The sequence below is a fragment of the Hemicordylus capensis genome, chromosome 2 (genome assembly GCF_027244095.1).
Source record: "Hemicordylus capensis ecotype Gifberg chromosome 2, rHemCap1.1.pri, whole genome shotgun sequence".
Classification (NCBI taxonomy): domain Eukaryota; kingdom Metazoa; phylum Chordata; class Lepidosauria; order Squamata; family Cordylidae; genus Hemicordylus; species Hemicordylus capensis.
The window spans coordinates 215,167,707-215,180,217 of record NC_069658.1 but is presented as its reverse complement, the minus strand read 5'-3'; the positions used below and the strand labels follow the sequence as shown (position 1 = coordinate 215,180,217).

At 48.1% G+C, this 12,511-nt stretch overlaps 1 protein-coding gene across 1 annotated transcript in view; it reads right to left on the bottom strand.

The window, feature by feature from the left end:
* KDM4B (lysine demethylase 4B) overlaps positions 1–12,511 on the bottom strand; it is a 246,379-nt gene that overhangs the window by 25,695 nt on the left and 208,173 nt on the right. The window contains exons 12-13 of the mRNA XM_053295002.1: positions 9,092–9,212; positions 6,485–6,663 (exon numbers count right to left, since the gene is read on the bottom strand). Coding sequence (XP_053150977.1) covers positions 6,485–6,663; positions 9,092–9,212 — 300 coding nt within the window. The remainder of the gene's footprint in view (positions 1–6,484; positions 6,664–9,091; positions 9,213–12,511) is intronic.

Genomic DNA, 12,511 nt, shown 5'->3' with positions numbered 1-12,511 from the left:
TCACATTTCCTAAGCATCTGGAGACTGGGCAGCCCGGGGGTGGGGGTGAGGAGTTCCCATGCTTGGGCCATTGTGGCAGAAGGTGATGGGAGTTGCAGCCCAACATAACCTGGGGACCCAGGCTTGGGGAGCTCTTGCGGAGCCAGTCAGGAGAAAAAGCAATCCTTGGGCCTGCTACATAGACTGCCCCTTTGCTTGTATCCTAGATATCCCCCCCCCACCAGGGTAGCAGTGCAACTGCTTCCAAAATATGTGTTTGTTTAATTTCTTCGCCATGTTCCCTGCACAACCACTCAAAGAAGACTTAAAGCAGGATTTCTTAACCTTGGGCCCCCAGATGTTGATGAACTACAACTCCCATCATCCCCATACATGCCAAAGTGTTAAAATAAGCTTGCGTGTAAGACCAACTAGTGTCAGTTTAATGCCAAGTACTAATAGAGGCAACATGTGGGAGACCATTGACCAACCGCCATGGGTCAGGGGCTCCCACCTCTACTGGAATCATTGCCAAGGACACTCCCATGACTCCAGCTCTTCATGCTACTATCTTCAGCCTGAAACAGCGGAGTGGGCAAGAGATGACATGGGGTGGATAACATGTGGAAAACAATTAGATGGTGTAGGATGCAATGAAGGCGGCAGGGGAGACCAGATGGGCAGATCCAACTAGTCCTTGAGGGAGAAGTGAGAGGCCTATGCAATCAAGGTGGAGTTTGTAAGGCACAAGGGGTCTTGAACCAGGGACTCTGGCAGCTGGGCTCAGGTGTCTTTCTCCCTGTGCCACCATGGAAGCTACCAGGCTGAAGGATCTTTAGGCCTGTTCGCTGCTGCACTGCAGCGCCACACTCATAATGGCCTGAGCTGGTACTGCAACCCATCAGCCTAAGTGACCTGAGGAAGCCATAGGAATCTGGCTGATGTAGGCAACAGCTGACCCAAGTAGAAACACACAGAGTTCTCCCTCACACAGTATCTGGCTACCCACCTGTCTTCAACCAAATCTTCTGGCAGTGGCCTTTTGATCCTTGTCCACCTAATCTAGCCCTTGATTCCTTTCCCTCCCTTGTGTTGCTATCTATACCGTAAGCCCTTTGGGACAGGGACTAACTCACTAATTCCTTGCAAAGCACCATGGACCTGGATGATGCTATATAAAGCATACATAGTAAAAATTACCAATCACTTCACATAAAGGCATGATTTTGTGAACGCAACACCAAGGGGTAACGTTTTTGGAGCCATCTTGGTTCTTGGGAGCAGGGGTGCTATTTAAAGAGCCGGTAGTTGGCATGGAAAAGAGGAGGGCAAAGGAGGGGCTGGCAGGAAAGAAATGCCCAATGTTGGTCCCTCCAGAACAGTGATTTAAAAACAAAACAAAACAAAAAAACCCTTCCCCAAAGGAGGATGCAGACCACTCAAATGCAGCAACTTATAATATGTCTCTTGCGAAAGAGTGCTGGGGGGAGGGGGGCACACACAGACTGAAAGCAAGACACCCATTCCACCCGCATCTCCTTGGCACCCTCTCCTGCTCCTTCAAGTTAAGATGCTCGCTCCAGAAGGACACCTCAAGGTTTCCAATATTTATTTTTTATTTTATTTTATTTTATTTATTAAATTTATATCCCTCCCAAACACACGTTTCTGGGCAGCTAACAATTAAAACATATATAAAAATTATACAATAATTTAAAAACTATAAAATTAACAAACATTTTTTAAAATAAAAACCTGAGAAGGCTTGGGTAAAAAAAATGGTTTTCAAATTATTTTTTTTTAAAATAGCCAGAGATGGGGACGATCGTAACTCAGCAGGGAGCGCATTCCACAATCTCGGGGCAGCAGCCTAGAAGGCCCGTCTCTGTGTGACCACCAAACGAGTTGGCGGTAACTGGAGACGGACCTCCTCAGATGACCTCAATGGGCGGTAGGGTTTGTAGCGAAGAAGACGCTCTCTTAAATACCCAGGACCTCACACATCAAGTCTCCCATTCATATGCAACCAGGGTGGACCCTGCTTAGCTAAGGGGACAAGTCATGCTTGCTACCGCAAGACCAGCTCTCCTCTCCAACTTGACTTGACATGGTTGATGCAATCAAAGCACATATTTACTTCTTTTTGGTATTCTTTGGCTTTCTCAATTATCCAGCGTGCATCAGCAATGATGTCTCTTGTTCCTCGGCCTTTTCTGAAACCAGCTTGAAACCAGCTGAAACCAGCTTTCCACGTAGGGCTCTAATCTGCATTGGATGATCCTGAGGATTATTTTGCTAGCATGTGAAATTAAGGATATTGTGCAATGGTTTGCACAATCTGTTAAGTCTCCTTTCTTTGGTATGGGTATGTAGACTGACCTCTTCCAATCTGTTGGCCACTGTGTTGTTCTCCAAATTTGCTGACAAAGTTTGGTTAGAGCCTTGACCTTTGACATTACAGGCCTTGAGCCTTGACATTATAGGCCATGAAATTTAGGTGAGAATAGCACTCCCTCTGAAGGTGGGGGAGGAATAATGCAAAAAGCAAAACAAAGAACAAATACAGTAGCCAGAAATACTAATAAAAGAAAATAGGAAGCAAACAAGAAGAGAGAAAAATAAGGAAATTGTTTTAGAGATAGCTGTGAAAGGTTTTCAGTGCTGAGGTGATCTTCCTCCAGTGGACCAAGAACTAAGAAGGGAGGTGCAGAGCATTCGACTTAGGGAGGTAAGAGGAGTAGCCTAATCACAAATCTAGAGAGGGGAAAGCTTGGAAGTTCCCGAATTCTTCACGCAAGTGTGAAGCCCATTTGTGTGATCAATGGAGACCACTCAGAAGAACCATTAATACTGAGGTAACCCCCACCCAATTGTGTACTGAGAGAAAAGAGAAGATCCACCTCTGGACTTGCTTCAGAACGTGTTGCCTTGATGAATCTGGTCATTTCAGTGTTGTGTTTCCAGCAGCAGCAGTCAGACAGCTGTTCCAGGAGAGCATGGGAGGTGGAGACAGCCATCCCTCATTTGTCCTCAGCATACGTAGAGGCACTGGAGACTAGTGGTATCCAACTATGTCCTGAGGATATCTGGCCTCCTTCTAAAGCTTCTCAACAAGGAGATCAGGCCTAAAAGGCAGCTGCCCGTCATTCGTGACTTTCCCCTGTAGCAGAGCACTGGGTGTGGCTCCCTCACAGTTCATACATGACAACAGAGATGCCCCAAATGTGCGCCCACAATTTCCAAGAATCCTCCACAACAACCTGGGGTTTCTCAGCAGGCTCACAGGGGTCCTTTGGTGGACAAAGCACTGGAGGGAAGGGTCCTTGAAGGTAGAAAGTTTAAAATCAGTCACCACTAATTTCGGGATAGCCAGCATTGTCTTTCGCTTCTCAGAATCTGCCCATGGGCATTTGGCTGGTCCTTGTTAATAACAAGAGCACTGGGCTTGGAATCTTGGCAGGGGGCTGTCTTTTGTGACTCACATTCTAAAACATATTTGAAGTGAAAGGTAGCTATAATCAGATGCAGCGTATTAAGTGCTGAACACCTGGCAACTGTTGGAAAGAAAATTTTGCACACGTGCGCGCATACATACCACCAAGAACAAGTTCCCAGAACTTGAAATCTCAGCAGCACCTCCTGGTAATCAAAGCAGGCTGGATCGTGCCCAGAACACACATACAAATATTATCTCGTATTTACTCTAATGATTGGGAAATTAAACCCAAATTACAGAAAGAAGAGCCCGACGTTCCATCTCTCCAGCTGCTGCTCTACATGGCGCTGCATGTACCCCAGATGATCATCAAATTGGATCCCAACAAATTACCAACAATTTAAACATCCAGACCCCAACAGCACTTGCAGGTGCCTGCATGATTATCTCGCCACATACATTTGGCTGCAGTCACAGCGGCTCCTGCCTACTTTATGATGGCCCAAAGGCTCCTGGGGATGATAGGCCGTGTTCAGCGGCGACTACCAACTGCTGCCCCTCTGCCTGCCGCCAGACACACACTAGCTGATGGCATGCACGAGATTGCTCTCTTTACAGAGCTGGTGCCAAGGTCTGGATGAGTGGTGACGTTTTTTAAAGGACAAAGCATTCAAAAGTAGTACAGCCCACATGTATCCTAAAAGTTTGCTCTACCACCACATTTATTTTTCTGGATAGAACCAAGTTTACTTCTATAGGTAAGCGGGAAGTCAATATTTACTTATGTGTAGAAATTAATGTAATTTGAATGTAAAGCTATTGTATAAGCCAATAAAAATTTAAAATGCGAAAAAAAGTTGACTTCTACAGGTTAACCACCAAATTCTTATCACAACGGCAGGAGAATGTTAGGGCCCAGAGGCAGTCCACATATGGCTAAGGCCACAACTCATGTCTACGTGCTCTGTGTATGAACACAATAAGGCCTCCTCTTGGTGAGGGCAGTCTTTCACATATATGGGAGAACAACAAAAAAACCCGTGCTGCTAAGCGACATTGTTAGGGTGGGGGCTAAGCTCCCTGCTTTCGGAGATCCTATTTTTGATTTTGATTTCAAAATTGCAGTGCACAGAATATAACATACTGAGAATAAAGCTAGCTCCTATCTGCATAGCTCAGTTTCTTGGCATGCTGCAGTGTGATACAATCTAAAGACTGACTATACAAGCAATCTAGACTAACCTAGGGATAGGCAACTTTGGCTCTCCTGCAGCTGTTGAACTAAAACTCCCATCATGCCCAGCCACTCACTCACTCACTCACTCACTCTCTATCTATCTATCTTTTATTCAACATATTTTTATACCACCCAAAACTCACATCTCTGGGCAGTTTACAATTAAAATAATTTAAAACTAACATTAAAAATTAAAAAAAAATTGAAAAAAACTAACATTAAAAAAGACCATCAATCTAATTAAAAGCCTGAGTGGATAAATGTGTCTTCAGTGCCTTTTTAAAAGGTGCCAGAGATGGGGAGGCTCTTATTTCAACAGGGAGCGCATTCCAAAGTCCAGGGGCAGCAACGGAGAAGGCCTGCTCCCGAGTAGCCGCCAAACGAGTTGGTGGCAACTGCAGACAAACCTCTCCAGGTGATCTTAACAGGCGGTGGGGCTGATTGTAAAGAAAACGTTCTCTTAAATACCCAGGGCCCAAGCTGTTTAGGGCTTTATAGGTAATAACCAGCACCTTGTATTTTGCCCGGAAACATATTGGCAGCCAGTGTAGTTCTTTCAACACAGGAGTAATATGGTCTCTCCTACATGACCTAGAGACCAACCTGGCCGCCGCAAACTGCAGTTTACCGACTACATACAAAGGCAGCCTCACACATAGTGTATTGCAGAAATCCAGCCTAGAGGTTACCAGCAGATGTACCACCGTTTTAAGGTCGTTCATCTCAAGAAATGGACGCAGCTGGCGTATCAGCCGAAGCTGATAGAAAGCACCTCTGGCCATCGCCTCAACCTGGGACACCAGGGAGAGGTTCGGATCCAGAAGCACCCCCAGACTGTGTACCTGTTCCTTCCAGGGGAGCGTGACCCCATCCAGAACAGGCAGATCAAAATAGTCTCCTGAGTTCAAAACAGATCAAAATAGTCTCCGACCCCACACAATAAGTACCTCCATCTTATCTGGATTCAGCCTCAGTTTGTTATTCCTCATCCAGCCCATCACTGCCTCCAAGCAGACGTTTAGGGAGGTTATGCCTTCTCCTGATGATATTGAAATGGAGAAATAGATTTGGGTGTCATCAGCATATTGATGACATTCCACACCAAATCTCCTGATGATCTCTCCCAGCGGTTTTTTGTAGACGTTAAACAACATCAGAGACAATATGGAGCCCTGAGGGACACCATAGGAGAGTTCAGATTTTGAAGAACATTAGTCTCCAAGAGACCATCTGGCATCTGCCCATGAGGTAGGAGTGGAACCAATGCAAAGCAGTGCTTCCCACCCCAAATCCCTTCAGACATTCCAGAAGGATACTATGGCCAATAGTATTGAAAGCCACCAAGAGATCCAAAAGGACCAACAGAGTCATACTCCCACTGTCAATTCCCAATTGGAGATCATCCATCAGGCTGACCAAGGCAGTCTACACCCCATAGCCTGCCCAAAATCCAGTTTGAAATAGGTCTAGATAATTAACAACAGCAAGAGAGCCAAGGTCATCTACTCCTGCTTCTAACCATTCTTCATTCAGGCTAGAAAGGTGAAACCTGGCCCATTTATAGTTTGATGATTTCTTTACAAAAATGAATTGTGAAGGGGGTGGGTGGGTGGGCTGAATTCCGAACATAGTGGTTTGCTTCACATGCCTGGGTTTTCAACCTTGGGTCCCCAGGTCTTTTTGGACTCCAACTCCCACCTTCCCCAGCCACTATGGTCAAAGGGTGACAGGGGAGTTCTAGGAATGGGCTTGCTGGAGCAGCAACTTCTGGTGCTGCTCTCCAGGTCTGCTTGCTCTTCCCTTGAAGGGCTGAACCGCAGCTTCAGAATTACCTGATTGTAGGGGTAGAAGAGGGTGCAGATAGCGCAGTACGGCTCACTCAGCGCAGCAGCAGCGTTGAATCTCCTCTCTGCTGGGAAGCTGGCTGTTTTGTTTTTCCACTGGAGGGAAAGCAAGGACTTCAGAGGCTCCGGATCACCAACATCCTCCTCGCCAGAGAAGGGAAGGGTTTCTGAAGAGTCAAGGGGAGGGGTTGGGAGGGAGAAAGACCAGGATTAAGCAGAGAGAATGACTAGGAATGGCCCAGAAGCGGAGATCTTCCCCCAAAACATCTTGCACATTTTGAAATCCTTCAAAAGACAATCAAAGATTGAAATAACTATGACCTGATGAAGTTTTCTTTGTAACCACATGCCATCTAATTAGCACCAGCTTCTCAACTTTTGGTCTCCAGATGCTGTTGGACTACTACTCTGATCCTCCCCAACCACAGTCAGAACATAAGAACAGCCCTGCTGGATCAGGCCCAAGGCCTATCTAGTCCAGCATCCTGTTTCGCACAGTGGCCCACCAGATGCCGCTGGTAGCCACAGGCAGGAGCTGAGGGCATGCCCTCTCTCCTGCTGTTACTCCCCTGCAACTGGTACTCAGAGGCATCCTGCCTTAGAGGCTGGAGATGGCCTTTAGCCCTCTAACTAATAGCCGATGATAGACCTCTCCTCCATGAAGTCATCCATGAAGTCTCCTCCACGAAGTCAGTGGCTGGGGCTGATGTGAGATATAGTCCAACAATATCCCAAGGCTGAGAAGCCCTGAATTACCCTAACACTGAGATTACATCAGATTATGTCAATCGTTTTCAAAAGGTATAACCCAGCTTTCTGGAACCGATTGGGCTTTCAAAGATAGCCTTAAAAACCATTAAAAGAAAAAAGCAAAATTAAACAACCAATCCACATTCTGTAGACACATCTGCCAGGTTAGCCCCAATAATTCTGACACCAAGCCCACACTACAAGTGGCACCAAGGAATTCTGGCTTTGCAAAGGGGTAACAGGAAGTGAGCAAGAGGACACGCTGGAGGAAGCCACCTTTCCCTGTGCCAGGCAGGGTTACTACCTCATCCACTATCTCTTTCCAAGTTGGGGATCTGAGAGCTAAGGAGCTCTGTCACTGTGACACATGTACAGTGAAGGGGAAGCAGAAGAGGCTGACAGCCTGTCAGTACGGATTGTTCACCATGGAGGGCTCTGTGTCCCTGACTGCTTTACAAACGCACTGTCCTCTACCCTCCCTGTGCAAAGTGGCCTTGTTAACACCTGCAAGAGACACTAAATTTGGGCCTGCTTGTGTTTCCTTGATGAGGAGCAGGAAAAGTCACCATCTGATGGGGCCAAGCTTGACAGCTCTGCCTCTGAGAAGCGGAGGAGCTTCATGGCAAGCCAGCAATCCAGATGGGGGGCAAAGCCTCATGTGCGAGATTCAGTGAGCCAATAATAGAGAGATGGAGCCATAGCAAAACATCGAAATAAGTTATAATAGGATAAAAGCGGGCTGCCAGCTGCCACCTGCACACCTCCCTCTAGCCGGCTGCGGGGGTGCCGCAACGCAAAGTTCACGGCCACTCTAATGGTTCAGGGGAAAGCTGTCAGCAAATAAAATTGTTGATGCATCGCAAGATTCTGCGGAGGAATGAAAAGCCGGGCTCTGGTTGTTAATCTATACTGTAATGCAGTCAGGGATTTGGGGATGCTTGATTGAGGCAGGGCAGGCTGAGGGGCCGAGGGAAAGAGTGGGACAGAAGCAGTGGGGTGTGGGGAGGCTGGAGGAGAACACAGGCTGGGACTTGAGAGGGGAGCGGAGCAGAGGAACGAGGGCAAAGAGCATTTCTTCAGAGGCGGTTCTGAATGGCCGAGGCTGGGCCTCGGGTGTGACACTCCAGGGTACTACCCGTTTGTCCCTGCATGATTCGGGCAGGAGCTGCAACAGACCCTTTGAATCTGACACCCCACAACAAGATGCAGGAATTTATTAAGCCCATGTTGTCAGGTAAACTTCCTCAAGTGCTGGTGTACCTTCAAAACAAACTGGTTTTTTGGCTGCAAAATGTTTTGTAAGCAAACAGCCTGTTTTGTTGGGCAACTGGTTCCCAAGTGGGGGGAAAAGCCATGCAAAGAGGCTGTGCCCTCATAGGAATGATGCGGAGTGGTGGTTGTGTGTGTGTGTGGGGGCGGCGGCGGGGGTGTGTGTGTGTCATTATCAGGAGAGATCCCACTGATGGCCTTAAGGTAAAGGTTCCCAAACTTGAGCCCCCGGATGTTGTTGGACTATACCTCCCATCATCCCCAGCTGCAATGGCTGAAGGCCAAAGGCCCCACCAATATCTGGGGACCCAAAGGCATTCGAGAGCAAATGTTATGTCCTGCTCCCACCTGCACTCCACCTCCAAGCTCTTGTGGGAAGTCACGAGCAGCCCTGGAGATGAGGGATTCCCTCTCGGGGTTTCTCTTTGCTTGCTTTAGAGAGAGAGGACAAAAGCCCTGCTTGTGTTCCAAGAGGACCAAAGAAGTCAGCAGGATTTCTGTTCATAACATGTAGAAACCCTTGAGCACCTAAAAACAAGCTGATTTTCAATTTGCAGGCAAACGGCATACACTTACCCTCATCGCTCGATGCTTCCTGCTTCACCACCGACAGTGGGGAACGTGTGGGTGGCTTGCCCAGTGGATGGCGGCGGCTTTTCTTAATCTCCATCTTCAATTTCGAGAAAGTAGAAGTCGTCTAGGAAAGCACAACCACACACACAAATGCAAGACATAGGTTATTTCAGGTATCTTGGGGTAGGAGTGGAGAAGCACGTTAAGGGGTGAAATGCTTCATGGCAGCCAGTTGCCCTATGATGGAACAGGTTGCCACAGCCTTGGGAGCCAAGATAAAAGGGGGTGGAATACGAGCAGCCGGCACCCGAACTCTGCGCAAGCCCAAATTTGACACCAGGAGAACCTATATTCTTTACATTACCAAGTTGCTTATCTGTTTGGCATAAGCCATTCTCCTTCTGCTAGCCATGAAAGAGGGGCTACAGAGACCATGGAATACAGACGCGGCCTCTTCCAACTTCTGAAATTTCCCCAAGAATTGCCCACACATTTTCAAGCTTCTCCCAAAAAACCACGGATCAAAGGGCAGACCTCTCCACCACGGTAGCTTTGTCTGGTGCCAGCACCTCTGTCAGTTTTTAATCAAGGTGTGACTCCCTCCTTGAGGATGGACTTGGCAGACAAGCACGTGCTATGCAGGCAAAACGTTGGAGTTCCAAGCACTGGCATCTGCAGGGCTGGGAAAGAGCCTTCCCAGAGACCCTGGAGAGCTGCTGCCAGTCAGTGCAGACAGTACAGGGCTAGATGAACTGCTGGGGTGAGGCAGCTTTGTATGTTTGCAGCAACTTCTGCTCAAAAGGCAGGTGCAGGACCCAGGTTGTGAAGGAACATGGATCACCTCAAAGATCCAAAGTATTCGTATCAGGAGAGCATCACGTCTTTAATGTTAAACAATTATTTTTATGTGGTGTTTTGATTTGTAAACCGCCCGGTAATTTTATATGGGGCGGTACATACATGCAATAAAATGGATGGATGGAGGAATGAAACGTTAAAGTGTGCTAGCCCTTTAATAGACTTTCTTGAGTAATGCCTGGCTATGCCAAAGCACACATGCTCTCGCCATCGCAACACCCTTCTTGTTAGCTAAGCAATGCAAGTTCTAGGGTCTAGGCCGGCCTCCCCCAAGTACGTCCATCTGTAGGGCGAGCACACCCTTCTAGCCTTAGGGCTTCCTAGCTCAGTCTGGAGCACAGAGCAGCACAGCAGTTGGCGACTTCTGCTCTAGATAGTGCAGCCTGCCTTTGTGTTCCATAGTGTATGGAGCCTCTTATGGCTACACTTAGCGAGTCATGGACCGTACCTTTCTTATATAGCCGGGCCTTCCATTTACAACTGGGAATGGGCGATGGGGCCATAGCTAAGAGGTAGAGCATCAGATTTGCATGGAGAAGACCCCAGGGTCAATCGTCGGCAGCATCTCCAGGTAGAGCTGGGAAAGACTCCTGCCTCAAATCTTGGAGAGCTGCTGCCAGTCAGTGCAGACCACGGTGGAGCAACCCCATGACTAGAGTGGCATGCAAGGTGATTGATTTGATTGATTGATTGTGTGTATGTGTGGCTTGGAGAGGCTGGGGAACTTGGGGGAAGGAGACAGAGCAGCCCTGCTCCTGACATGGGCATGAGGGCAGGCGCACTGCCTCCTTCCTACACGCTTCCTTGACCTCCCTGGACTGGCTAACAGCCAGTTCACTAGCTGGGAGGCTCAATTTTTCTAGAGAGAAAATGTTTTAACCACTGGCACCTGTAGGGCTGCAAGAGCCTTCCCAGAGACCTTGGAAAGCTGCTGCCAGTCAGAGCAGACAATGCAGAGCTAGATGAGCCAAGGGGGCGAAGCAGGAGGCCATCACCTCAGGACTTGGTGCTCAGGACTTGGCAAAGGCTGCCGACCCCCTGGTGCTGAGCTAGATGGACCAACAGTCTAGTGCTGAGCTAGATGGACCAACAGTCTGGCTCAAAATAAGGCAGCTTCCTGTGTTCCAAATTTCATGGTCCATTTTGATCCCTGATCAATTCCATGCACCAATTTGCCTCTCCTTCCCTTTCCAGAAGTGCTGTACCGTATCCAAGCCCCAAGTTGCTTTTCTGGCAAAGTGATCAAATGCACAGCACGACACACCTACCTGCTCACATCTACTCAAATTTCAAACCACAGAGCCAATTTCACTACTACTAGTAGAAAGACAGTTGTCCTTAGAATGGAGACTCGAAGGCGCTCCGGGGAGGGGGCCTGTGGAAACTCTGGGATTCAAACATCCTCAGTGGAGTGGAGAAAAGCAGATGCCTACATTCTTCGTGCAACGTTGAGGGGGAACACAATTTTTTTCTTCTTTTGAATAATAAAAATTAATTTATTGTTCACAGGAGAGAGAAAAATGCCAGTGACTGTGAATAAAAGAACCAGCATAATGGAACACTGACAGTGCAACAGAAGTATATAGGGACAGGAGGACACAATGAGGAAACCAGATCACTCTGGAGCTGTCAGTCCATCTGGAATTAACTGCACTTGTTTTGTTCTCAACCCGGAGCCCCCTATTTGCACATACAGTGTGATCTGAAACAACCGGGGTGGGGGGGGGGCAGTGGGGCTGGCACTTTTACTGTTCAGACAGCGGTATGCCTGTGTAACTATGGACCAGACTACTTCAGATCGTAGCTGGGGGATGTAGCGGATGGATTTCTCCTCTTGTCAAAACCATTCCCTGCACATAAAAAGAAAGGTGGCCGGGAGAAAGGCCAGGGTAGGACATTTCTCCCTGCCATCTTCTGCCTCTTTTTATGGTATGAAGACTATTTGGCCCTGGGTGCCTCACCTGCTGTCTGAAGTGATAGAGCCCTGACACAGGTGTCACCACCTCATCAGCCGGTTGTGAGAAACAGGGCTAAGTTGGGGCTGCACAAGCCCTGGCCCTCCAGCTGCTGTTGGACTAGAACTCCCATCATCCATGACTGGCCATGGTGGCTGGGGAGGATGGGAGTTCTAGTCCAACAGCAGCTATGCAGCCCTAGCCTAAGTGCAGAGAGAATAAATACACTGGAGCAGGTTTGGGATGCTTATGGGGATTTAAAAAGCCTCACCGCAAGGTAAGACAGTCCTGTAATCCCTCTCATGGTTACTTAGTGTATAAAATGTTTCACCATGTGATGGTAGGGCAGGTGGGGAAAGTCACTCTGGATGGAACAAGTGTCCCTCTTCTCAAGGTTATCTTGGAATAACCACATCTGTCACCAAGGACTTCCCAGGTGGTTCAGCCAGGTAGCCCAAGTTGCTGACTACTTGGGGGTTGTTCACAGGTCGCCATCTCTTTCTTAAGGGATGGGGGACGCTGCCTACCTAAGGGGACTGGCCTCCTCTCAGCCAGGGCTGAGGACACTTTTTCGGAACACTTCCATTGGCTGATTCCTCTCCGCCCACCC